The 27400-nt window shown below is 38.9% G+C and overlaps 2 protein-coding genes across 2 annotated transcripts in view; one reads left to right on the top strand and one right to left on the bottom strand.

Annotated features, from left to right (window-relative positions):
- Positions 1 to 27400, bottom strand: part of dnajb13 (DnaJ heat shock protein family (Hsp40) member B13) — a 33204-nt gene that overhangs the window by 4104 nt on the left and 1700 nt on the right. The window contains exons 3-8 of the mRNA XM_061897751.1: positions 24790 to 24951; positions 24574 to 24722; positions 24371 to 24484; positions 23117 to 23230; positions 22950 to 23026; positions 21222 to 21432 (exon numbers count right to left, since the gene is read on the bottom strand). Of these exons, the coding sequence (XP_061753735.1) occupies positions 21273 to 21432; positions 22950 to 23026; positions 23117 to 23230; positions 24371 to 24484; positions 24574 to 24722; positions 24790 to 24951 (776 nt within the window). The 3' untranslated portion in view covers positions 21222 to 21272. The remainder of the gene's footprint in view (positions 1 to 21221; positions 21433 to 22949; positions 23027 to 23116; positions 23231 to 24370; positions 24485 to 24573; positions 24723 to 24789; positions 24952 to 27400) is intronic.
- Positions 12966 to 17750, top strand: LOC133551247 (dicarboxylate carrier SLC25A8-like). The gene is made up of 7 exons (XM_061897752.1): positions 12966 to 13332; positions 14705 to 14841; positions 14921 to 15128; positions 15194 to 15391; positions 15459 to 15560; positions 16477 to 16657; positions 16741 to 17750. The coding sequence occupies exons 2-7, from the start codon at positions 14713 to 14715 to the stop codon at positions 16844 to 16846; spliced, it is 924 nt and encodes a 307-aa protein (XP_061753736.1). The 5' UTR covers positions 12966 to 13332; positions 14705 to 14712; the 3' UTR covers positions 16847 to 17750.

Genomic DNA, 27400 nt, shown 5'->3' with positions numbered 1-27400 from the left:
TCCAAGGTTAACACACACACATTTTACTAGCGGACAATCAAGAGTACAAATGGAAAAACACTAGCTGTTTTAAAATATGACTATGAATATAAACAAATGACTCTTAAAATATGGATATAAGTAGATATCTATCTCCGTCAGGTACCAGGAGGTACGAGCGTAATCGAAAAAGGGTTAAATGAGAGTTCCCGCTAGAATTTTTAAGGTGCTTTTCTTGACCAGAGGAGAGATTCTGTAGAGGAATCTCATTCTTTGGTTGACCTTTTTGATTACCTCGGTTGCCATTTTATCACAGGAAAGATTGGCCTCTAGAATGGAACCTAGGTAGGTGATCTCATCTTTCCTGGTGATAACAATGTCACCCACTTTTATAGTGAAGTCACTGACTTTCTTAAGGTTGATATGGGACCCAAATAGGATGGATTCCGTTTTACCTAAGTGTATGGATAGCTTGTTGTCAGCGGGCCAGGTGCAAATATTAAGGAGTTCAGCACTGAGGATTTGTTCCACCTGTGACTTGTCCTTGCCGGATACCAGCAGGGCCGAGTCATCTGCAAACAGGAACAATTCACAGTTGCATGCTGATGGCATGTCATTTAACTATATTAGGAACAGGAAAGGTCCTAGTATACTGCCTTGGGGGACTCCACAACTTACTGAGAGGGGAGGGGACACGGTGCCGTTCACCTCTAACACCTGTTTCCTCCCCTCCAAGTAAGATTGCATCCAGCTCGATGAGGTTTTCTCGAATCCGATTGCTCTGAGTTTATCCAACAGTATAGCGTGGTTAACTCTCCTCTCCCCTGCCACTTCGTCCAGCTCTTCCCGGGGAATCCCGAGGCGTTCCCAGGCCAGCCAGGAGACATAGTCTTCCCAACGTGTCCTGGGTCTTCCCCGTGGCCTCCTACCGGTTGGACGTGCCCGAAACACCTCCCGAGGGAGGCATTTGGGTGGCATCCTGACCAGATGCCCGGACCACCTCATCTGGCTCCTCTCAATGTGGAGGAGCAGCGGCTTTACTTTGAGCTCCTCCCATGAAATGGTATTCCCAATTTTTCATGTAAGTTGCAACACTATTTTGTGTATTATACATACATGGAATACATTAACTATTGACTTTAAGCAGACCTATTGTAATGATAAATTATACTGTGAATTATTTTTCGAGCCACACTTTCATAACACGAAAAGGCTGGGCTGTCGGACTTTTTGTTTTGCTTTATTCTTTTTTTTATTATGTGATCGTAAGTGTCTGACATGCCCTACCATTTTTACCCCTCCAAATAGTTAATATAAACATGAGTTATAAAACAGGAGCAATATTATTTTTTATCAATGCTTCTTAAGCAGTAAGGGGTGTGTGCAACGAGGTGTCAGGGGAGCCATGAGAGACGAGTGTAATATGGATGTTTTTTATTTCTGCTTGAATGATTCAAAAACCTTCAGATCGAGTGTCCGCCCTGAGATCGGTAGGTCGTGAGTTCAAACCCTGGCCGAGTTATACCAAAGACTATACAAATGGGACCCATTGCCTCCTTGCTTGGTACTCAGCCTCAAGGGTTGGAATTGGGGGTTAAATCACCAAAAATGATTCCCGAGCGCGGCCACCGCTGCTGCTCGCTGCTTCCCTCACTTCCCAGAGTGTGTGGAACAAGGGGATGCGTAAAATCCACAGGGTAATTTTACCACACCTAGTGTGTGTGTGACTATCAGTGGTACTTTAACAAAGCTTGAATCAAGTGCTTAAACTACCATAAATATGCAAGGTAATGAGGACATATGATATCCTTAAGTAGTAGAATATGCTTTTTATTTGAATGAAGTGCTGGTAAACAACTATCTTAACATAAACATTCAAATAATAATAAATCAATATCAGGTTGTTAGTAATATTTCAATATTGTGTGGGGGGGGGTTTAAAAAAAATACTACGCCCCCTGGGGGGATTGCATGCTTGAAACACGCTGCTCTACAGTATACAGTATGTTGTACAGTATGGTGTTTTTTTTAAACAATCTGACTCATAAATGTTATTCGCCCCAAAGTTAAGAACTGAACTCAAATGGTTCAGCCCAAAGAATGACCCTGATTTGTTGGCTAACTCCTGGCTATTGTATACCTCACAATAAAGTAACGTAATAGTGCATATTGTCTTTGTTGTTTTTGCCAAGTCTGATAATATTACATGACTTTCAAAAAACTAGGCGTGGACTTCATTGTCATGTACTAGGAGAAGGTATCCAGTTGTGTAATAAGAAGAGAAATGTTTTGTTTATTTTCATCAGGGACTTATATTATGGTCTGGAGTCTTGGGAATTTGGGATAGTTGAAAATACCATGAAATTGCAAACCATTTCTTCATGATTACACACGTAGTCAAGGTATCAACCGTTTAACATATGCCTCTTTAGCAAGACAGCACTGGTCTTTCTTGTAGGTAGGTAAGTAAATAGACAAATTGCAAGAGGCTGCATTCTGAAAGATATTACAAAATAATGCTGATGTTAATTAATGCTAATTTATATTTTACAAGCATTTGTTAAATAATTTGGGATAATTTAACCCCAGAAAAATATACTTTTTTTTTTTTTTTTTACTAAAGTAGGTTTTTACAAGAAATAACACCACTACATATAAAGAAATATTATACTATTTTGAGGGCAGCACAGTGGTAGAAGGGTTAGTTGGTCTGCCTCACAATACGAAGGTCCTGAATAGTCCTGGGTTCAATCCCGGGCTCTGGATCTGTCTGTGTGGAGTTTGCATGTTCTCCCCGTGAATGCGTGGGTTCTCTCCGGGTACTCCGGCTTCCTCCCACCTCCAAAGACATGCACCTGGGGATAGGTTGATTGGCAACACTAAATCGGCCCTAGTGTGTGAATGTGAGTGTGAATGTTGTCTGTCTATCTGTGTTGGCCCTGCGATGAGGTGGCGACTTGTCCAGGGTGTACGCCGCCTTCCGCCCGATTGTAGCTGAGATAGGCACTAGCGATCCCTGCGACCCCAAAGGGAATAAGTGGTAGAAAATGGATGGATGGATGGATTATACTATTTTGACATTTTATTTTTCAGAATAATCACATTCCATTATAACTTGAATTACATTACATATCGTAAGGGAAAAGCGGTAGAAAATGGATGGATGGATGCTTTTGATTTTTTAAAATTATTTTCCATGTATTTATTATGTATTCTATTATTTGTATCTGGTATTCATTCACTAATATTTAACATATTTTTTTCTTCTTTCCATTTTTTTCATCACTGCACAGGGAAACAAGCAAGCTATCCACCCATCCACCCATCCATCCATCCATCCATCCATCCATCCATCCATCCATCCATCTGCCTGCCCAACAGGTATTATAAAATGATGCTAATGTTAATTTATGATTATTTATATTTCATAGTCACTTTTTACATATTTAGGATAGCGATTCATCCATGTATCACATTCTCTATTATTTCCGACTTCTAATGGGTCTGTTAAAAATGAAGTATACAGCTTGTGTGCTGCAGTAATATTTACATTAGGCATCATCTCACTTTATTTATAGCATGTCGGTGATAAGCTGTGTTCACAGCACCGATGAGCCGTTCGTGGTATTCAAAGTGTGGCAGAGCATATGGAGGAGGGGAGGGCCCTGCAGGTTTCAACTTGCAAGGCCCCGTAAGTGAGGTCACCTGCAGCTGGCTGGAGCCGGAACTGTGAAGTGTTTACTGATTTGTCTGAGAGTCCTTTTAGAAATGGGGTGAGCAAAGGGGTTCAAGTTAGACAACTTCTTAGAGTAAAGTGCATGGCAAACACTTACAAGCTTTAGGGGAATCCTAATTTGTGAGTCAGTCAAATATATTATTATTCTGGGTTATATTGCAGTAAAAGTACAGATTTAATATTGCAGCAAATGTGGGCTTTTTAGTGTGAATGCTGTGCATGACCCCTTCTTGTGACTTGTGATGTAAGCGGCCTGCACCCAAAAGCGGACACGGAAAGTCACATGTTTGCAGGCGTGCAGCCTCCAACACTGCTTATAAAGTGTCTCCCCTCCAGAACACATTCCACAGTCCTTGCTTGCCACGACTGTACAGATGGTTTAATGATTGCACACAGATTCTCTGCTGTACATCCACCCACCCTCATACATCAAATGGATTGGAAAGAAACAAACTGGTAACTTATAGTCTGGAACATTGTGTAGCCTTCTACCCAACTTGTTTTACTTTATGCCTCCGTGTGTGTGTGTGCTTGTGTGTGTGCGTGAACTCCCTTACTCTGCAAATTTATAATTTAAGTAAAAGACTAATATTTTCTGTATTCATTGCAATGTTGTATATTATTTGCAATGGTACCGATTCTCTATATCGTCTCTTGGTCATGTTGCAATTTTTCTTTGCATGATAGAAAACACTCAAAACCAACAATTTACTTTTTAAAATGTGCATGATTCTTTATACAGGCTATATATTAGCATTCACATTTTTACATGGCAATATCAACACCTTCAGTTTTGGTAATGATAACTACAAATAAAATGCACGTGACAATCGAGCAGCTGGTGTGTAATAAGAATAATATTTACAATATAAACCAGGGGTGTCAAACTTATATTAACTCAGGGGCCACATGGAGGAAAATATATTCCCAAGTGGGACAGACTAGTAAAATGATGCCATGATAACTTCAAAATAAAGACAACTTGAGATTGTTTTTTTAGTTTATTTTGGCCAAAAATCAAAGAAACACATGAAAATGTACAAATCACAAAACAAATCCTTTTGACCAAACACTTCCGAGTTAGTGGAAAATTCTGAGGAAGAAATTGGTGCAGTTTCAAAAACACAATGAAGAACACAATAAAATTGACTTTGTCTTAATGTATCTACAAAGCAATCAAACTTTAGGTCACTGACTATCTGGGATCGAACAAAATAAATCATAATTAAATATAATAATTTTAGGCATTAAAGTACCTTATTTGTCATTTCCATGTATTAATCCTGTGCTAACTCAACAAATTAAAAAAAAAGGAGGTAGAAAGTATTCATAAAATTTTTTTTTTTTTTTGCTTTTTAAATTATAAAATTGTATTGTTCTAGGTGGCAATGCATGCTAATGGGAGCAATCAATTCTACCTCTAAATCACTTTCAAAATGCATAAAAAAACCCGTCAACAATACTTCAATTACCTACCTAACCTGTATCATAACCAAACTGTAGACATGTTATGGGAGACGCACTGCATTCTGTCAGTAAGACAGGAGCTAAACCAGGAAAAGTCTAAGTATGACATACCAATACGTGTTTTTATACATGCTAATAGAATGTTATGATCGATGATATCGAAAGCAGCACTGAGATCAAATAGCAACAACACTAATGATGCAACAGTATCCACATAAAGTCCTGAGCTGAGTAGGTGAAGCTACTGGGAGAAGTACCTTGTTGGGTTCGCGATACAACTGTATTGAATAAATATTTAGGATTGTTTTTTTTATTGAGGCAGATAAGATTTGAGTAGTAATTAGTGTTAGCTAAGTTAAGCTTGTGTTTATAAGTTATTTAGTCATCATCATTCCATGCTTGATGGAAAACCTCAAGTTTAGTCGCACATCATTTGCCTTCCAGCTTTCTACATGATACTTTAAGAGCTCTGGTTTCTTCTGTAAACCCAAGGGTATGCCTTTTAGGGGCCTTTTTTTAGCTTTAGCCGTGCTTTGCTATCAACGACGTTACGCAGGGCATCGTTAAAGTCGTTAGTGAGGTTATCAGTAGAGCCTACATAATTTGGGAATGGGGACATTACTGAGGGCAGTAGTTAAACAATAGTCGCAGTTGTGACAGCATTAATGTTGCGTCTGCTAAACCAAGGGTTATAGTAGCTTGTTGACAATGAGTCAGAACTCCAAATTTTATTAGGTAGTGATCGGACATTATTTTAGCGTACGGAAGTACCATAACTTTGGAAGTGGTGACACCCCAGACTAGGACTACATCAATTGTATTACCGTTGCGATGCGTGGGTTCGTTTAGTATTTGTGTAAGACCACAGCTATCAATTATAGTCTGGAGCGCCACGCATGGAGGGTCTGACAAGGTAATCATATGGATATTAAAATCCCCTTTTATAATCATATTATCTGGGTGCATCTCTAAATCAGTTACACATCACTAAATCAGCTACAAACTCTGAAAATTCACTGATAAGGGCCCAGTGGGGCGGTAGATAACAGCCAGATGGAGAGGTAGTGGTGTGACAGACCTCATAGTGGGCACCTCAAATGATTTATATTTATTACTTAGGTTAGGGCTAAGGTTAAGATTTTCATTGGATATTAGTGCAAACCCTCCACACCTTTTAAGGGGATGAGCAATATGTGCACTCGTACTGTTAGGAGATGCTTCGTTAAGTGGAAAAAAATCAACTGGTTTTAGCCAAGTCTCAGGTAAAGATTATTGTCCTCATCTTCAAAACCGTGGAAAAAAAAAAAAAAGACGTGTGTTATAGTCTCTCAAAATGATTGTGAACGATAAGCAAAATGCCAAAAATAGTTCAGTTCCACTTTAAAGGCCTACTGAAACCCACTTCTACCGACCACGCAGTCTGATAGTTTATATATCAATGATGAAATTACATTGCAACACATGCAAATACGGCCTTTTTAGTTTACTAAGATGCAATTTTAAATTTCGCGCGAAGTATCCTGTTGAAAACGTCGCGAATGATGACGCAATCGCGTGACATCACACATTGTAGCTGACATTTTGTTCCAGCCCGATCCCAGCTATAAGTCGTCTGCTTAAGCGCATAATTACACAGTATTCTGGACATCTGTGTTGCTGAATCTTTAGCAATTTGTAATGGAGACGTCAAATAAGAATGATGTAGGTGGGAAGCAATATATCGCGGCTGCCTTTAGCAACACAAACAGGGCCAGTGTTTCCTTGTTTACATTCCCGAAGGTGAAGCTTTACTATGGAACAGAGCGGTCAAGCGAACATGATTCTCTACCACATGTCAACCGGCAGGTTTTGGTGAGAAAATTGTGTTAATAAGTCGGCTCTTACCGTAGACATGAGCGGATCTTGCGTCTTTCCTTGTGCACCTGTCAGAGAGGCAGCTGCGGACTCTCTTGCCTCCTCCGACCGGCCGCCCCCGAACGTGGGATGCTTCCACCGTGGAGGAGGGGAAAAATAAGCTCAGCCCGGCCAGACCGGCTGCCTTCGCCTCGCCTCGTCGAGAAACAAGGCTTCCCTCAGAGAAACTGGCGGTCCCCACACCTGTGGCCACACCCCATCGACTTTCAGGTATGACCATATAATCTCACTAAAACACTAGTAACACATAAGGGATTTTCCAGAATTATCCTAGTAAATGTGTCTAATAACATCTGAATCGCTCCCACTGCCCTGTCTGTTTTTTTGGGGTTTTTTTCCCCCTAGTCCTTCACTCTCACTATCCTTATCCACAAATCTTTCATCCTCGCTCAAATTAATGGGGAAATCATCTTTTTCGGTCAGAATCCCTCTCGCTGCTGGTGGCCATGATTGTAAACAATGTGAGGAGCTCCACAAGCTGTGACGTCACGCGCACATCGTCTGCTACTTCCGGTAAAGGCAAAGCTTTTTTTATTAGCGACCAAAAGTTGCGAACTTTATCGTCGATGTTCTCTACTAAATCCTTTCAGCAAAAATATGGCAATATCGCGAAATGATCAAGTATGACACATAGAATGGACCCGCTATCCCCGTTTGAATAAGAAAACCTGATTTCAGTAGGCCTTTAAGGGATAACCGGTTTTGTTTAATAAAAAATTCTACCTAAACATTCAATAAAGTCAAATACAAATAAGACAACAAGATAAGTATCCCACACCTCTCTTTTCTAAAGTAACCCCGTACGGCAGATGAAACACGCTCATAAAATCTCAAGTGAATTCAAGTATATAGTGCTTTTCTCTAGAGACTAAAAACACTTTACAAAGTGAAACTCATTATCTACATCTTGACGTTACATTTAAACCAGTGTGGGTGGCACCGGGAGCAGGTGGGTAAAGCGTCTTGCCCACGGATACAAAAGCAGTGACTAGGATGGCAGACGCGGGGATCGTACCTGAAACCCTTAAGTTGCTGATACGGCTGCACTACCAACTGAGCCACGCCGCCTCAACTATGATTACCGTACCAAAGTCTTCAGTCAAATTTGACTGCTCTGTAAAAAAGTCAGTAGAGGAAATACATGCAGCTCAGTTGCCAGAAATTACATTTAAAAATAAAATCTGTACCAATTTTTCATTGAAGTACTTTGCAGTATATAAAAACAGCAACTTTAGACTTTATGGTAAAAAAAAATGGAAGCTGATTTGCTGAATTTTACCATAAAAATAACAGTGGTGCCATTCTTTACAGTAATTTACCGTAAACTTTTGACCAATGAAATGAAAACTGTTTTTTTTAAATCAGGCACCCTTGTAGGCATCTTAAAGGCCTACTGAAACCCACTACTACCGACCACACAGTCTGTTAGTTTATATATATCATCGATGAAATATTAACATTGCAACACATGCCAATACTGCCTTTTTAGTTTATTAAATTTCAATTTTAAATTTCCCGTGAAGTATCCTGTTGAAAACGTCGCGGTATGATGACGCGTGGGTTTGACGTCTCGGGTTGTAGCGGACATTATTTTCCAGCCCGATCCAAGCTATAAGTAGTCTGCTTCAATCGCGTAAGTAAACAGTATTCTGTACATCTGTGTTGCTGAATCTTTTGCAATTTGTTCAATTAATAGTGGAGAAGTCAAAGTAGAAAGATGGAGGTGGGAAGCTTTTAGCCTTTAGCCACAAAAACACAGCCGGTGTTTCCTTGTCTAAAATTCCCGAAGATGAAGCTTTACTATGGAATAGAGCGGTCAAGCAAACATGGATCCCGACTACATGTCAACCGGCAGTTTTTGGTAAGAAAATTGTGGTAATAAGTCGCCTCTTACCGGAGACATCAGCGGAGCTTCCGTCCTGCTGCAGCTGCGGGGACTTCCCTCAGAGACTCTGGCGTCAACACACCCGCGGCCACACCCCTCCAACTTTCAGGTACTATTTAATCTCACTAAAACACTAGCAACACAATAGGCAGATTAGGGATTTTCCAGAATGATCCTAGTAAATGTGTCTAATAACATCTGAATCGCTCCCACTGCAATCGGCTTTTTGTTTTTTTTCTTTTAGTCCTTCACTCTAAATTTCCTCATCCAGAAATCTTTCATCCTCGCTCAAATTAATGGAGGAATTGTCGCTTTCTTGATTCGAATAGCTCTAGCTGCTGCTGGCTATGATTGTAAACGATGTGAGGAGCCCTACAACTAGTGACGTCACGCACACATTGTCTGCTACTTCCGGTTAAGGCAAGGCTTTTCTATTAGTAACCAAAAGTTGCGAACTTTATCGTCGATGTTCTATACTAAATCCTTTCAGCAAAAATATGGCAATATCGCAAAATGATCAAGTATGACACATACAATGGACCTGCTATCCCCGTTTAAATAAGAAAATCTCATTTCAGGAGGCCTTTAAGGTCTTTTTTGTATCTAATAGGGGTCCAGCAGGCAGTTTAATAACTGTATTCACTTGACGTCCATCCATTGCAGCCGGTCATCCTAAAGGCAGAATATGGAAACTGTTCCCATGTTAGCATGCTAATATTAGTATGCTAATGGTTTATGTTAGCATTTTAACATATTTTGTCCGTTTATACCTAGGAATCATGGATTTTGTTATTAAGGGGTAATTTGCAAGTATGCTGTTGCTATGTTAGCATACATACTAGCATGTCAGCTAATTTTAACTTTAATTTAAATCTAAACAATCGACTTTGTTTATAGTTCCAAGTGGGTTTGTGCACTAAAAGCAGCTATAGGACTATATTACAGCTAAACCAGGTTGCCAGAATATACTGTAGGAGGCTCTAGTTTTGTAAATTTATTACACATATTAAAACAAGGCATTTAGTAGTTATAATGCAATAGTTTTAGCTTTTAATTAAAACCAGTATTATTCTAAAATACTTTAATAGAATAAAGACACAATGTTACCACACTAAAAAAAACACACACAATGCAAATATAGGGGAATACACTGTAAAATAAAACAAGCTTTTAAATAACAGCACCGGATAATAATTTAATTTATTCCACAAACCCAGTAATTGAATTAAAATGCCAAGTGACTACGTTTAAAAGGGTTAGTAAAACGTTTTATGTTTAATAAATACAACAGTTAAAATAGTGGGATAAAAACACACTGACAGTTTAAGATGGTGCACAGTAAAACAATCCTGCGAAAAACAAATATCACAGGTTAGGAAGACAATCAACTAAAATCTAAGGATTACAAAAATTAAAATGACAAATACCTTGGCCAGTGTCAATAATTACACGACCTGTACACTTGTCCACTGCAACATCTTTTACTAAAAATGATGCAAGATGATGTTAGTCTAAAGCAGATCACTTTAAAGTGCAGGTGCCAACTTACATTTGCATCAAATATAGCTGAATGTGCATGCGCTGCAGCTTAAGCCTTGATTTAAAACGGAAGTTGTCAGACAGACCTTGCATCACCACACTCTCTCTGCATTTTATCAGTACAGCTAACCCTGAACTCAATCAATCAATCAATCAATCAATGTTTACTTATATAGCCCTAAATCATTAGTGTCTCAAAGGGCTGCACAAACCACTACGACATCCTCGGTAGGCCCACATAAGGGCAAGGAAAACTCACACCCAGTGGGACATCGGTGGCAATAATGACCCAGTGGGACGTCGGTGACAATGATGACTATGAGAACCTTGGAGAGGAGGAAAGCAATGGATGTCGAGCGGGTCTAACATGATACTGTGAAAGTTCAATCCATAATGGATCCAACACAGTCGCGAGAGTCCAGTCCAAAGCGGATCCAACACAGCAGCGAGAGTCCCGTTCACAGCGGAGCCAGCAGGAAACCATCCCAAGCGGAGGAGGATCAGCAGCGCAGAGATGTCCCCAGCCGATACACAGGCAAGCAGTACATGGCCACCGGATCGGACCGGACCCCCTCCACAAGGGAGAGTGGGACATAGAAGAAAAAGAAAAGAAACGGCAGATCAACTGCTCTAAAAAGGGAGTCTATTTAAAGGCTAGAGTATACAAATGAGTTTTAAGGTGAGACTTAAATGCTTCTACTGAAGTGGCATCTCGAACTTTTACCGGGAGGGCATTCCAGAGTACTGGAGCCTGAACGGAAAACGCTCTATAGCCCGCAGACTTTTTTTGGGCTTTGGGAATCACTAATAAGCCGGAGTCCTTTGAACGCAGATTTCTTGCCGGGACATATGGTACAATACAATCGGCAAGATAGGATGGAGCTAGACCGTGTAGTATTTTATACGTAAGTAGTAAAACCTTAAAGTCACATCTTAAGTGCACAGGAAACCAGTGCAGGTGAGCCAGTACAGGCGTAATGTGATCAAACTTTCTTGTCCTTGTCAAAAGTCTAGCAGCCACATTTTGTACCAACTGTAATCTTTTAATGCTAGACATGGGGAGACCCGAAAATAATACGTTACAGTAGTCGAGGCGAGACGTAACAAACGCATGGATAATGATCTCAGCGTCTTTAGTGGACAGAATGGAGCGAATTTTAGCGATATTACGGAGATGAAAGAAGGCCGTTTTATGACTACAATCCGGCGTGTTGGTCAGCTTTAGGTGCATGTAGAGTTGGGTGTCATCAGCATAACAGTGAAAGCTAACACCGTATTTGCGTATGATGTCACCTAGCGGCAGCATGTAGATGCTGAAGAGTGCAGGGCTAAGGACCGAACCCTGGGGAACTCCACACGTTACCTTAACGTAGTCCGAGGTCACATTGTTATGGGAGACGCACTGCATCCTATCAGTAAGATAAGAGTTAAACCAAGACAGGGCTAAGTCTGACATACCAATTCGTGTTTTGATACGTTCTAATAAAATATTATGATCGACAGTATCGAAAGCAGCGCTAAGATCGAGGAGCAGCAACATAGATGACGCATCAGAATCCATCATTAGCAATAGATCATTAGTCATTTTTGCGAGGGCTGTCTCCGTGGAGTGATTTGCCCTGAAACCGGATTGAAAGGTTTCACATAGATTGTTAGACGCTAAGTGTTCATTTAACTGCTCCGCAACAATTTTTTCGAGGATTTTTTAAATAAAGGGAAGGTGAGACACCGGTCGGTAGTTTACCATGAGGTCAGGATCGAGGTTAGGTCTTTTAAGAAGAGGATGAATAACCGCTTTTTTGAATGCTAGGGGAACAGTGCCCGAGGAAAGTGATACGTTTATAATATTTAGCACTGATGGACCTAATAATACAAAGAGCTCCTTGATCAGTTTCCCAGGAAGAGGGTCAAGTAAACATGTTGTTTGTTTTATTCCATTTACACGTTGTAACAATTCCTCTAATGTTATTTCCTCAAAACGAGAGAAACTATTTTGGAGGGCAGTATCCGCCGTGACTGGCAGGTTCCTAAAGCCCTTCTTATTACATAAGTGCTACCCTATTGAGCCTACCACAGTTTGAGAATCACTGATATAAGTTGTAGTGATGGAACAATGGAAACTATTTTATTTTGCATTTCACACAAATGTCATGCATTGACTGTATATGATATATAACAAGATTGGTGCTGATACGAATACATATACTAGTGGAGAGTCCAAATGACCCCTCTTCTCTACTTGGCCACACTTCAAAAGTGATTAAAAGTGTTATCCAGCACAGCCTTCTATGACTGGCTTGAAGTCCCAGTGAGAACACACCAGGAATTCCATAAGGCGTCTCGGTCTCTGATTGGCCCCAGACGTGAGCCAATAGACACAAAAAGGACTGCATGTCCTATGAACTCACTGCCAACATACATTGAATCAGGATTAAGTAGAAGAATGACAACACGTGATGACTGCAAATGACTACATGTTAAAATATTTTCCTATTTTTTCCTCTGCGCTTGAATCCCATACCGGCCAGCCGTGACGCTGCAAAGTGAAGATCAACAAGAGCTAAAGTATCCTGCCTGTGTTCTGTGTGCGTGTCCCACACTGGTAAACATGAGCCTCACATAACAGGTGTGCTCAGCCCGTCACGCTGCCTGGGGGTCATGTGCAGAAAGGTGACCATAAATTGAGCGTCTTGGCGACGAGACAAACTGTGAGCAGGCAGCAAGAGAAGAGGGGAGTGGAAGGAACGCCTCAAGGATCCTTTCTACACTTTGCTGTTTGGGGATTATTACACTTCAGTGGACTATAACAGAGGTAAACTTTTACACTTCTGTATGTTAAGCAACTATACAACACTTTAATGCTTGTGGTACTGTGCCACAATATTACATGATTGTTGTCTAAAGTATTTGATAGGACAATGAAAGGCAATGTATGAAATATGTCAATGTACCAGGTATCAAACTATTTGAATGTGGTTCCCATTGCCCCTTTCATTTTGTCTTGTATAATTCAATTATATAATCTAATAATCATAAATAATTATTAAAATTATAAATATAATACTCATTACTATGTTGTGATGTTTTTATTTATACATGAGCAAACATTATTATCAATATAAATATTTAAAATTATTGATGGTTAATGATATAATATAATATTGATAAATAATAAATGTTTATTATAATTAAAAAATATTCTAATGTTAATTTGTATTGTCTTTAAGAAGATTTTATTATATAAACCAGTCCATATTATAATGATCATGAAGTATTCATGATTGATTAGATATTATAATAGTATTCAATAATATTACATATTTTATTATAATCATAGTTATTACAATACTAATATCTATTACCACAGTATGTTGTGATGGGATGTCTGTCTTTAAGGAGCTTTTTTAAACGTATACTGTATATGTACCCACATAATTATGCAGTATAATGATGGGTATAAATAATAAATATATTATAAAAACAACACTAATATTTATTACTATGTTGTGATGGGTTATCTATAAGGTATTTATTCGTATTTTGACAAGAACCCATATTATAACTATTGTAAATATTGATGGTTTATTATACAGACGACAATTGTTATAAATAATACACACGGTATTTATAACAATTAAACATTTTTATAAGGTTTAGATTTCAAATTAAATGTATTCTAACTAAATACAGTTATTATAATTACTGTGACTAATTATTTGATTTTAATAATCATCGTTACATTGTAATTTATCCTGGCTAAATTTGGCCACTCACTATCATTTTATTTGATAACACCATAGCATTGTTACCTTTTGCATGTATTTCCAATTTGGTTATTGATGAGCATATAATGTTAAAAACTGATAGGCTGGAATAAATAATATGGTTTCAATACTATACAGCAGCGGTTTTCAACTGTTAACTTCCAACAATTCCCCAAGTAAAGTTTAAAAAACACATTGTTTTTAATATATTTAAGAATGCTCAGTCTTTGGGATTCATTAAGCAGAGAAAAAATCTACAGTACATATTCATATAATACCAATCCTGCTTTGCTCCGACACAGTATTTGCAAAGTGCTGCCATATAGTGAGACTTCAGTTTAAAATGAAGGGAAAAAGCTCGTAAATAGTAAGATGAATATATAAGGTCAAATAAGAGCATGTTTTTGTGTTACAATGTAGGTGCAAAAATGGCCGTCGTCATGAAAGCCAAAGACGTGATGCCTTCAGCGACTGTGAAATTCTTTGGTGCTGGCACTGCCGCATGCATCGCTGACCTCATCACCTTCCCACTGGACACGGCCAAAGTTCGACTCCAGGTATAGGACGATATACAACTATGATAGTTGACGTGGAGTTGGATTTTGCTGTGAACATTTGTGCTTATGTTGCCTTCAGATTCAGGGAGAGAGTCAGAAATCGGATGGTGGCAATGCGAGAAAATACCGCGGCGTGTTTGGCACCATTAGCACTATGGTGCGCACCGAAGGGCCCAGGAGTCTTTACAACGGCCTGGTGGCAGGGCTGCAGAGGCAGATGAGCTTCGCCTCGGTACGAATCGGCCTTTACGACTCCATGAAGCAGTTCTACACCCGCGGCACAGAAAGTGAGTACGATCGTCCAGTGAAACGGCGACTTTGATCGTGACGATGGGATGTGTCGTGAAAAAAGGTGCTGGGATCGTAATCCGGCTCATGGCGGGATGCACCACCGGCGCCATGGCTGTGGCATTTGCTCAACCGACAGACGTGGTGAAAGTACGCTTTCAAGCCCAGGCTCGCCTGTCTGACGGCGGGAGAAGATATAACGGCACTCTGGACGCCTACAAGACCATTGCCCGGGACGAGGGCGTGCGGGGGCTCTGGAAAGGTACGAGGATGACATAAAATTTAAGTCTACTCCGACGTGCTGTAACGCTCCTCTTGCGTTCCTGCAGGCTGCATGCCCAACATCACTCGCAACGCCATCGTTAACTGTTCGGAGCTGGTGACCTATGACATCATCAAGGAGCTCATCCTGAAGTACAATTTGATGTCAGGTGAGCAAACGGCAAAAGACTCTGAAACTGAACATTACATAACATATATGGTATATTAAAATAATAATTAAAAAATAGTTAACTAATGTGATTAATCACAAAAGAAAATCACATTTATCATGTTTATACGCAGATTAATCATGCAATGTACTTGTACTGTACAAGCTCCTTTACCTTAACTGCTTTAACTCAGTGCAAAGATGAGTGAAGAGACTTGTTTTACAAATAAATGTAATGCATTCAAGTAACACATAAAAAAGTCCTGCATGACATTCTGACAAACAATTGCATTCGTGTCCAAAGGATTGCTTCAATTAAAGTGTCTTTTCCAAAATGTGCTAGCTTGATGCTAATATACATTGGCTTTGCCATATACATGCATTAGCATTAGCGCCTCTACATTGCTATTTCAACACCTCCAAATTTGGTAATGAAAACTATGCTAAGATGCACATTACAATCAAACAGCTGGTGTGTAATAAGTACAATACTTATAGTATAAACACTGTAACGTAAGACTAGACTGGCACATATAACTTCATTGCAAAGACTACTTCCTGGCTGAAGCTACACAACATTGTCTATTCACTACTGCCATCTAACGCCTTGGAATTGCAACTGCATGCAAAGTCCACCATACAATACTTGCAAATGAGACTCCGAAATGTAATAAGAAAACAAGATAACTGGACAGCACAGTTATCATATTTAGCTCATTTTTTTATTTTACCAATATATTTTTTTTCAAACAATTAACACCTATTAAGACACAAAAAAATACCAGAAATTGGTACCGATCAGTTCAAATGTGAAAGATACCAATCCCTATCCAGCCCTGTGTGGACAAAAGGACACCCCGCTCTAGTAAATGCTATATTCAAATGATAGAAGTGTAATCGCTAATGTTCTTTTGCAGACAACCTGCCGTGTCATTTCACGGCTGCCTTTGGTGCAGGCTTCTGTACCACAGTGGTGGCGTCGCCTGTGGACGTGGTTAAAACGCGCTTCATGAATTCAGGTGCCAACCAGTACAGTAGTGCCATCAACTGTGCGGTCACCATGCTGAAGAATGAAGGACCCGCAGCCTTTTATAAAGGGTGTGTTGTCATCACGTCATCAACAAATAGCATCGGCTCACTGTACACTTCTTTCAAATGTTTGATAATGTTCCCTTTCTCAGGTTTATGCCTTCTTTCCTGCGACTGGGGTCCTGGAACATTGTCATGTTTGTGACCTACGAACAAATCAAACGAGGCATGACCAAGTATTGGGAGTCACCGTTTTGACCAAAACAGCATTTGGTGTACAGAAGTTGAAACTTTCCACAATGGTGGATCATCACGGTCATTGGCACCAGTCACAGGAGGCCACAGGAAGAACCTCAGATGCCTTTCTCATGGTCAAAGCTCAGGTAGACGCAAGACGGACTTGCCATAACTAAACTGACATTTTATTCCTGCGTGAACTTCAGACCTCATTGGATTTTAGGAGCGTCGTTGCGGACGTATCCGCATGTGGAAGGGTACCGAAATATGAGGATCAAAATGTGGTGTTCGATTTTTATCTTTACAAGATTAAAGTCAAAGGATCCTGTGGAAATGTTCTATAATAAGGTTATGTTTTCAAGCACACACTGAGCCTTTACTGCAATGTGCCAGTTTTGTTGAGTTTACAGTCCGTTGTAGGGTATGTACTTAAATACTAAGATTTGTTGCAGGTTGATAAGTTTGTCGTGCGAAGTGACTCCTGGCCTGCAGACATAACACACGCACACACGCACGCACGCACGCACACACACACACACAGACACACACACACACACACACACACACACACACAAACACAAGACATACACACAGACGGCCACCACATGCCCACCCGCAGAGGTCCCGTGTTTTCTGTGTGTCGTAACATGTTTTATGTGTGTTATTGCAGTTAGAGCTTTTTTTTACTGGCCCCAAACTGAGCCCCCGCACCTTCAGAAAAGCTTGTCTGGAATCTACTTTCTTTTTACTCCCACCTTACCTTGCCCCACATTACAGGGTGCCGCCTCCGTGGGGACAACAGTGTTCCTGTTCTGTACACCCTGTAGGATGTATGTGTGATTCTGAACGGGTTTGTAAAAAAAAAAGTTTTAATTTTGTTGCACTTTTTAAGTGCGATGACAATAAAGTTCCATCCAAAACACAACATTAAGTACATGTTCCCTTTGGTTACCAATTTATGACACGTTTCACAGTTTAGCATGATGTAGTGTAGTTGCGAACCAAGGATCGAACCTAAGTATGTTTTTTTAATGGGCCATTCCACCGAATCGGGGGCCTTTGCTTGGTTGTAACTCTCAGATTAAATGAGAATTTCTGTCTTTCCAATTCTAAATTTGATATTACACATATTGAAATACAGTGGTATCTCAACTTGAGTGTTTTGAGATAAGAGCTATGCCTCAGGTAATTGCTATATTTCAAGTTGCAAGCAGAAATTTGAGTAACGAGCATCCCGGCCATTAGTTGGCGTATCAAATGTCACAGTGAACCCCATGATATCCGCCCAAAACATCTGTGGCTTCATGTGTTATAAGACCTGCATGGATTTCCTACAAAAAATGGGCTTATGTTCAAATCCAGGAAATGCAAAAAAAAAATTCAGATGTATGAAAGTGTGGACACACACTAATCCAAGCACATTTCTTTGTTACTTTCTTATCAACTGGTCCATTGACTGGAGATGTCTGCGTGCCTGGGCACGACCAGGCCACGCTCCCTTATAAATGCGCAAATCAAATTGAAATTAGCCATGTGCCTGAGATTTGGACACTTTTCCATACGACAATTCCCCACCGAGCAGTAGGCGAAGCTTCAGCCTTGGCGTTGGCCGAGTCTGAAAATAAACTACATCTCCCGGAAACCTCTGCGCAGGTGAGAGCCGTCTATTGCCGTAAGCAGGAAGTGAAGTGTGTTCGTACTTTATAAGAGGAATTGTTTTTTTTAGGACATTTCCTGAAAAAATCATCAAAATCCATCCACAACTGTTTGTTATGTTGCTAACAAACCCACAAACAAACCCTGGCGGAAACCTAACCTATTTGACGAACGTACGAATGAATGTCCGCGTTTTGCAAAGCAAAGTGCACCACTTTCGTCTTGAGCGTTTCCAGGGCGATACAGTCAGCAGGTCACGTCGCACAGCACTGAGGGATATCACCCCTGGGTAAGCTCCCACCCTATAAATCGTCTCCCAAAAATATATTTAAAGCCAGCTTTGCCAAACATCGGTTTGTGAGGTATTTACATGATTAAAAGTTTAATTGTTAGTTAACTTTTCTGGGAAAGAACATTTTCCAAACTGATATAAAACATGTCCACTGTGGAGAACACTCCTTGTCAGAAAGTAAATGTTGAGCGAACATTATTTATTGTGTTACACTGGATGTTTACATTGTCACTTTGCCATGACATTGCAGTCTACACGTATCTCTTATGTGAGACTGCCATCTACTGGTCAAACTTATAATTTCACCATGTACCGAATTAAATAGCTTTGAGGTGGGTAAGTATAATCAAAATGATTCCATACATTAAGCGCACCGGGTTATAAGGTGCGCTGACGAGTTTTGAGAAAATGAAAGGATTTTAAGTGCGCCTTATAGTCGGAAAAATACAGTACTAATGTATTTAAAATGTATATTTTTGTAAAGGGTCCATCTGGCAAAGATGACTCATTGGACTAACAGGACTAAAATGAACAGGAGTGAGTTTCTAATTGCAGAATCAGCAAATACATCTATACAAATATAACCACATGGCTTTTATGCCTGTGGCCTGTTGACATTAAAGGCCTACAGAAATTAGATGTTTTTATTCAAACGGGGATAGCAGGTCCATTCTATGTGTCATACTTGATCATTAGCGATATTGCCATATTTTTGCTAAAAGGATTTAGCAGAGATCATCGACGATAAAGTTCTCAACTTTTGGTCGCTAATAAAAAAGCCTTGCCTTTACCAAAAGTAGCAGAGGTGACCTGTGAGGGCTCCTCTCGTCCTCACATTGTTTGTAATGGGAGGCTCCAACAAAAACAGCTATTCGGACCGAGAAAACAACAATTTCCCCATTAATTTGAGCAAGGATGAAAGATTCGTGGCTGAGGATATTGATAGTGAAGGACTAGAAAAAAATAAAATAAAAAGTGACGGCTCCGGGCGGCGGCAGTGTGAGCGTTTCGGATGTAATTAGATACATTTACTTGGATAATTCTGGAAGATCCCTTATCTGCTTATTTTTTTAATAGTGTTTTAGTGAGATTGTAAAGCCATACCTCGAGGTCGGATGGCTGCGGTAAACACGAAGTGTCTCAGAGAGAAGCCAAGGAGCCAAGCTCAAGCTGCCTTTTTTAACAGCTACTGCAGGAGGAGGAATAATCCACGGATGTCTCCGGTAAGATATATATCACAATTTTCCCATCCAAAAACATGCTGGTTGACGTCGAGAAACATGTTCGCTTGACCGCTCTGTGTTAAAGTGTCACAACAAACAAAGAAACACCGGCTGTGTCTCGGTGCTAAAAACAGCTGCAATCCACCGCTTTCAACCAACAGCATTGTTCTTTCTAGTCTCCATTATTAATTGAACAAATTGCAAAAGATTCAGCAACACACATGTCCAAATTACTATGTAATTGCGCGATGAAAAGAGACAACTTTTAGCCGTAACTGGTGCTGAGATAGTATGTCCCCTCCGACCCGAAACGTCACAAACACACGTCATCATACGCGTCATCATTCCGCGACGTTTTCAACAAGAAACTCCGCGGGAAATTTAAAATTGTGATTTAGTAAACTAAACCGGCCGTATTGGCATGTGTCGCAATGTTAATATTTCATCATTGATATATAAACAATCAGACTGCGTGGTCGGTAGTAGTGGGTTTCAGTAGGCCTTTAAGCACACATGAGTAATTTAACAAAAAAAATAATAAAATGTAATAATACCAATAATTCATTTTGGCAGCCTATCTGTCCCTTAACAAGTATTCAAACACACTCTCTCTCTTTTAGGTTCGGCATTGTCCGTTCTCTACAGAAGCTGTGGCAGCAAACTACACAGATAGTTACTTCTGTCAGAACGTAGTAGTACTTGAAACGCAGTACAGTCAGGACAACAAACATATATATTTTTAGAGGATGGCATTATACACACTGTCACATAGATACTATTTACAAAGCAATGTGTATTATACTTTCCTAATATTTGGGTTACACTGTATAACTAGATGGGAGGGGCACATTACATAATATTATGAGCAGTTAGCGTGCATGGTTTGCCTGGAGGAATGTCACAAGTCAGATGTTTACTAAAAACAAATGTGGTTATGACATGTAAGGAAAAGATGCTTTGCCAAGAGAGATGTAGTGCTAAACACGCAAACGAAAAAGATACAGAAGCAGAAAGAATGTTTGGTGGATGGCACATATGGGTTTGATTTTGTGTACAGTGCGTGGTGTTCTTGTGCTTTCAGCATGACTCAGCACTCTGCGTTATCTACACGTCTTAAAACATGTGTGCAAATGTCTGTTCGCCTCTCTTCTGTTGCCGTTGTTTGCTTAAGACAAAGAAAGCCAACATGCTAAATGCAGAGAAGCAGTACAATCCAATAACTTACCCACGTTCATCTTCATAGAACCTGTCATGTTGATAAATACTCCAGACGTAATCAAATTTTAAAAAGCAGTGCTTGTTTGATGAGATCCTTTCTCTCAGGAGAGAGACGCTCAGGAAACTGTATGCCAAAAGTGAGGATGAGGTTTCCTCTCTGGGAAGGATTCTGGGAAAGTGGCATCCCTTCTCCAGTCACCACTTTTTGGTAAGTGAAGCTGTGACACATAAAAGAGAGAAGAAACGACATCCTTCAAATATAACTACTAGGGGTGTGGGAAAAAATCGATTTGAATACGAATCGAACCGTTTACAATGTGCGATTCAGAATCGATTCTCATTTTTAAAAAATAAATTTTTTTTTTTAAATTAATCCAAAAATCCAACAAACCATTACTCAGCAATACCATAACAATGTAATCCAATTCCAAAACCAAACCTGACCCAGTAACACTCAGAACTGCAATAAACAGAGCAATTGATAGGGGACAAACACGACACAGAACAAACCAAAAGTAATGAAACAAGAATTAATATTATCAACAACAGTATCAATATTAATTATAATTTCAGCATAGCAGTGATTAAAAATCCCTCACTGACATTATCATTAGACATTTATAAAAATAATAAAAAAAGAACAATAGTGTCACAGTGGCTTACACTTGCATCGCACCTCATAAGCTTGACAACACACTGTGTCCAATGTTTTCACAAAGATAAAATAAGTCATATTTTTGGTTCGTTTAATAGTTAAAACAAATTTACATTATTGCAATCAGTTTATAAAACATTGTCCTTTACAATTATAAAAACTTAAAAAAAAAAAATCTACTACTCTGCTAGCATGTCAGCAGACTGGGGTAGATCCTGCTGAAATCCTATGTATTGAATGAATACAGAATCGTTTTGAATCGGAAAAAATATCGTTTTTGATTCGAGAATCGAATCGAATCGAAAAAATCGATTTATTATCGAATCGTGACCCCAAGAATCGATATTGAATCGAATCGTGGGATACCCAAAGATTCACAGCCCTAATAACTACACTAAAACCTTTTTGTAAATCAGTATGAGGAGTACAACTATGGAACAGCTGGAGGAAGGAACAACAACACAAGCACATGGTGTTGGTATATGGAAGAAGGGTAAATGGGTTATAGCGCTTTTCTACCTTCAAAGTACTCAAAGCGCTTTGACACTATTTCCACTATCACACACTTTCACACACTGATGGCGGAAGCTATTGTGCAAGGTGCTAACCACGACCCATCAGGAGCAAGGGTGAAGTGTGTAGCTCAAGGACACAACAGACGTGACTAGGTTGGTAGAAGGTGGGGATTGAACCAGGAACCCTCAGGTTGTTGGCATGGCCACTCCACCAACCGCGCCACGCCGCCCCAAGAAGAATGCAGAGAACTTCAATGTCTGATATCATTTATACTGAATTCATTATGTATTATATTGAAGAAATAGTGTCTGATATCGTGTATACTGAATTCAATATGCAGCGTTTCTGTCAATCTGTACTTATTTTACTATCCCTCCTCCATTACGGAATAAACTATCACGATACTTTGCACTCGTTCATGAGCACATAGTAATAATGTGTGTACACACAGGAAGTAAGCCAACTAACTCTGCTTCTTCCTAATCCTCTTCGGAAATGGTACTTTTGTAAACATCTGCTCTTCTTTGATTCTGTTCAGCATATTTAAATATTTTCTGTGCTTACTGTACGATGTCGTTGATGGGAACGTTGAGTAGTCGGCCGTCGAGTGTATCCACATTGACAGAACAGCCTGTCAATGCCTGTAAGAAGGAAGGAGAGGAGGGTTTCTGCCTGAGTTTTTTCATACATTACAGATAATCATCTTTCTTGAGGGTGTCAGCATAACTCACCATTGCGAGAGAGATTTGGGCCTTATAAATCAGGTCATTGTTTTGTCTTATAAACAGAGGGTGACTCTTCTGGCGCACAATGAACACGATATCTGCAGGGATCTTGCCTGGACCCTAAACGTTATAATAATAATAATAAGGATTATTAGAAGTGTGTCTAGATGTGGCTAATTACTATATTACTGGGATTGATGGTTAAAAAAAGGCAAAATAGAAATAAGTGAAAAATTCATAATTTTGTACTTTATTTTGCAAGTCCAGTTAATGTTTTTATTTTTTTCCACAGCACTCATTCAGACAAAGTCAATCAATCAAAATTTATTCATATAGCCCTTAAGCACAAGTGTCTCAAAGGGCTGCACAAGCCACAACGACATTCTCCCACATCAGGGCAAGAAAAAACTCAACCCAATGGGCGTAATGAAAACCTTGGAGTGGACCGCAGATGGATGTAGAATGGATGCCGAGTCGATACGGTTAATAATGTGAGTTATTATTAAGTAAACATTAGATACATTGATAACATAAAATAATGGGTGTATAATGGGAGCCTATGCCAAATAGTTTCTAATGTAGCCATTTTCGTTTATATACATTTTTATTTTTTTAGTATTATTTTTAGTGCAGTACGTATGTTTTGCTGTGCCGTCGTATTTATTACATCTCAAAACAAAATTGCGGGCTATGTCTAGTTTTTGATCAGCCAAAGAAAAAAAATATAATAATAATAATAAAAATGAAAAAAATATTATATTTACACTCAACTAAAAAAATTATCTGGAGATCATCCGTCATTCAAAAACAAATTCACTTTTCCAGTCACATGTTCAAAGTTGCTTATTACTGCTTTATGAAGTTTATTTAGTTGAAATGTTACTTATTTAGCTTTCTTATGCAGCACAGATTTACACTTTTTTGACCGTTAGGAATGCTAAAATGATAATTAAAACATTGCCAGTAGAGCTAATAAATATAATGAAGGTAAGTGTCATTTTTAATTAATTCTCATGTCATTATCATTATTATTCAGTGTAATTCCTGTTGATTTTCTTTATGCAAACATTTTGGACGCTGATCAGCATGTTTTGGATTTCATTGTAAATTGAGTAAAATTAGAGTGACGAGTGACGAGCCACCCACTAGAGATCCCTTATTCTCACCATTACATTGAAATGAATACCCATGTTATTTAAGAAAAATATGATGTGATGACTGACATAATTGCACTCTTCTTTTAAAAAACAAGTCTCTCACCTGATCCCCTTCTTTAGAAAAAATAATCCTTGTGCCTTCTTTCCAACCAGGTTTGACATCTATTGATAAAATCTTATCCTTAATACCAGAAGTGTAGCCATCATCATTCATAACCTGCACAATTAAATCAGAATACATGTATTTAATATTATTAGTATTTTTCACATCTGTGTATCTTTGGATAATGTGCAGGGAGGACTTACCCTACGAGATATTTTGATTTTTTTGGTACAACCATGAAAGAGGTCATCCAGGGACAAATGGAGATCCCTCTCAATAGGGGGGTCCTGTGTTTTTACCTCTTCTGGCAGGAGGCCCCCCAGCAGCAGTGGGGCTTCATTTGTGTAGAAGTCTGACAAATGGCAAGGCATAATAAAGACGACCAACATCTAAACTCAACCATTCTCATTGTCGTATACCTGCAAACGGGTTGTCGCTGCCGAAAAACTGTCGGAAGGTTTTGTCAGGGTTTCCGTGGTACACATATTTAGACGACCAAGCTCCGCCGCTCCCAAACTCGTAAGGGATTCCACCTTTGAGACCTTCCACTCCAAACTTGTCATAGGTTGCCCTTTTGCGAGCTGTCACAACATTAATAAACATAAATAAACATCGATCTGAAATGACATACACTCCATTTTTGATTGACACCCTTGTATACCAGTTAATGACGCTATCTGCAGCCAGGAATCCATCACAGGATGCTGACTCATTAGTCACTGGCTACTCTCCAGCACTGGAAGATGCTTTGCCAAGAGAGATGTAGTGCAACCACACATTTTCTTGGTACAATACCGTGTACTATTTCTTAATGTGTACAAGTGTATAATGTGTGGAATAACAGTAAGACGCATATTACAGAGTTTAGAGCAGGGGTGTCAAACTCATTTTCAGTAAGGGCGCCATGTCAGTTACGGCTGCGCTCAAAGGGCCGCTTGTAACAATGAATAAAATACGAATATAATGTATAGAGATTTGCCTCATGATATTATTACACAATTGCCAGTGGATGTAATTATTATATATACTTTGAAGTATCGTATTCCGTAAAAAAAATACGTAGACTGGCAGCTCGGTTGCCAGAATTTTACCACATAATTTACAGTTTTTTGACAGAATATTACTGTAAATAGAAAATTTGTAACACTGCTTTTTTACGATAAAATTCTGGCTATAGAACTGACAGTTTTTTATTGTAAAATCTGTGGGGGTTTTTGCGGTGTCGTATTGTAAGTGGAAAAATGGTGCCATGTTTTTTTGTTTTTAACAGTAAGATCCTGGCGACTGAGCAGCCAGTTTTTTTTGTGTTTTTGTTTCTTTTACCGTAAAATCAATTGTCTTTTTTACAATGTACAATTCAATTAATCAGTAGCTTTAAAATCATTAGTGAATCAGATATTTAATAGTTCATTATTTTTACAGATTATAACTAATTATAACTACTCAGTGGCCTAGTGGGTAGAGCAGGGGTCACCAACCTTTTTGAAACCAAGAGCTACTTCTTAGGTACTGATTCATCCGAAGGGCTAACAGTTTGATACAAACTTAAATAAATTGCAAGGAATAGCCAATTTGCTCAATTTACCTTTAACTCTGTTATAATTAATAATTAATGATATTTATCTATGTGGAAACTCTGATCATCATAATGATTTCTCACAATAAAAATATATAGAAACAGATAAATATCAATATGCAACACTTTATTTTTATATTTTCTCTAAGTGCACATTTTTCAAATTGAACATTTTCATGAGATCACTTCGAAGACAATCTTGTAAAATCACAATATCCCATTTTAACTAGCTAGCCACTAACATTTTTTAACAAATCATGAATTACTTTGCACCATGTTAGTACAAATAATAACTCATGTAGAGTACAAGTCAATTCTCAAATTTTTAAATAATTCATGTCACACTTTGAACTGGACACCAAATCTGTTATCTGTTTCTTTGTCAGTTAGTGGGAAGCCTGGGATTGCACGCTGTTAACTAGTGTGTTGTACTCTGGTGTGTAACTTGACACTGCAACGCTGAGTAAGTTTTGCAGATGTGCATCAGTGAGGCGTGTTCTGTTTTTCTTCTTGATGAAGTTCATGTCAGAAAAGGCTGATTCACAAAGATAAGTTGAACCAAAGAGGCTTGCAACCTTCATTGCTGCTGCGCTTACGCCGCTGTATTTTTCTGTGTCAACAAGGCACTAAAAGTTTGGTGCAGCCTGGTGGGCTTTAAATTTTGAATTGTCCGGAAAGAAGAGGAAGGAATTTAAAAGGTAAAAAGGTAAATGTGTTTAAAAATCCTAAAATCTTTTTAAAGTTGTATTTTTTCTCTAAAATTGTCTTTCTGAAAGTTTTAAGAAGCAAAGTAAAAAAAAGAAATGAATTTATTTAAACAAGTGAAGACCAAGTCTTTAAAGTATTTTCTTGGATTTTCAAATTCTATTTGAGTTTTCTTCTCGCTTAGAATTAAAAATGTTGAGCAAAGCGAGACCAGTTTGCTAGTAAATAAATAAAAGGGAGGCTATTTGAGTATTTTTGTCAACTTAAATATCCTTCCAGTTAGAACAGGGGTCGGGAACCTTTTTGGCTGAGATAGCCATACAAGCCAAATATTTTAAAAAGTATTTCTGTGAGAGCCATACAATTTTTTTTTTTAAGACTGAATACAACCAAATGCGTGCATTTTTAAGTAAGACCAACATTTTTAGAGTATAATTAGTTTCTTATTCTTTTTAATAAAATTGTTATTCTGAAGCTAACCAACAATAAATGAAATACTTCTTACCATTAATGTGACTTTTTTCAACAGGTTCGGTAGAAACCGGATGGATGGATTAAAATGCATGAGAATGTTTTATATTTTGAACTATTTTTGACACTGTTATTACCACCGTAATTATTCATTACTTACCGTGTTAAACAATGTCAGCTAAGATGTATCTGAGAGCCAGGTGCAGTCATCAAAAGAGCCACATCTGGCTCTAGAGGCATAAGTTCCCTACCTCTGGGTTAGAACATTAAAACAGGTG

The sequence above is a fragment of the Nerophis ophidion genome, linkage group LG04 (assembly GCF_033978795.1).
Source record: "Nerophis ophidion isolate RoL-2023_Sa linkage group LG04, RoL_Noph_v1.0, whole genome shotgun sequence".
NCBI classification, from domain to species: domain Eukaryota; kingdom Metazoa; phylum Chordata; class Actinopteri; order Syngnathiformes; family Syngnathidae; genus Nerophis; species Nerophis ophidion.
Note: the sequence above shows the minus strand (reverse complement) of the source record. Positions and strands in the feature narration are given on the sequence as shown.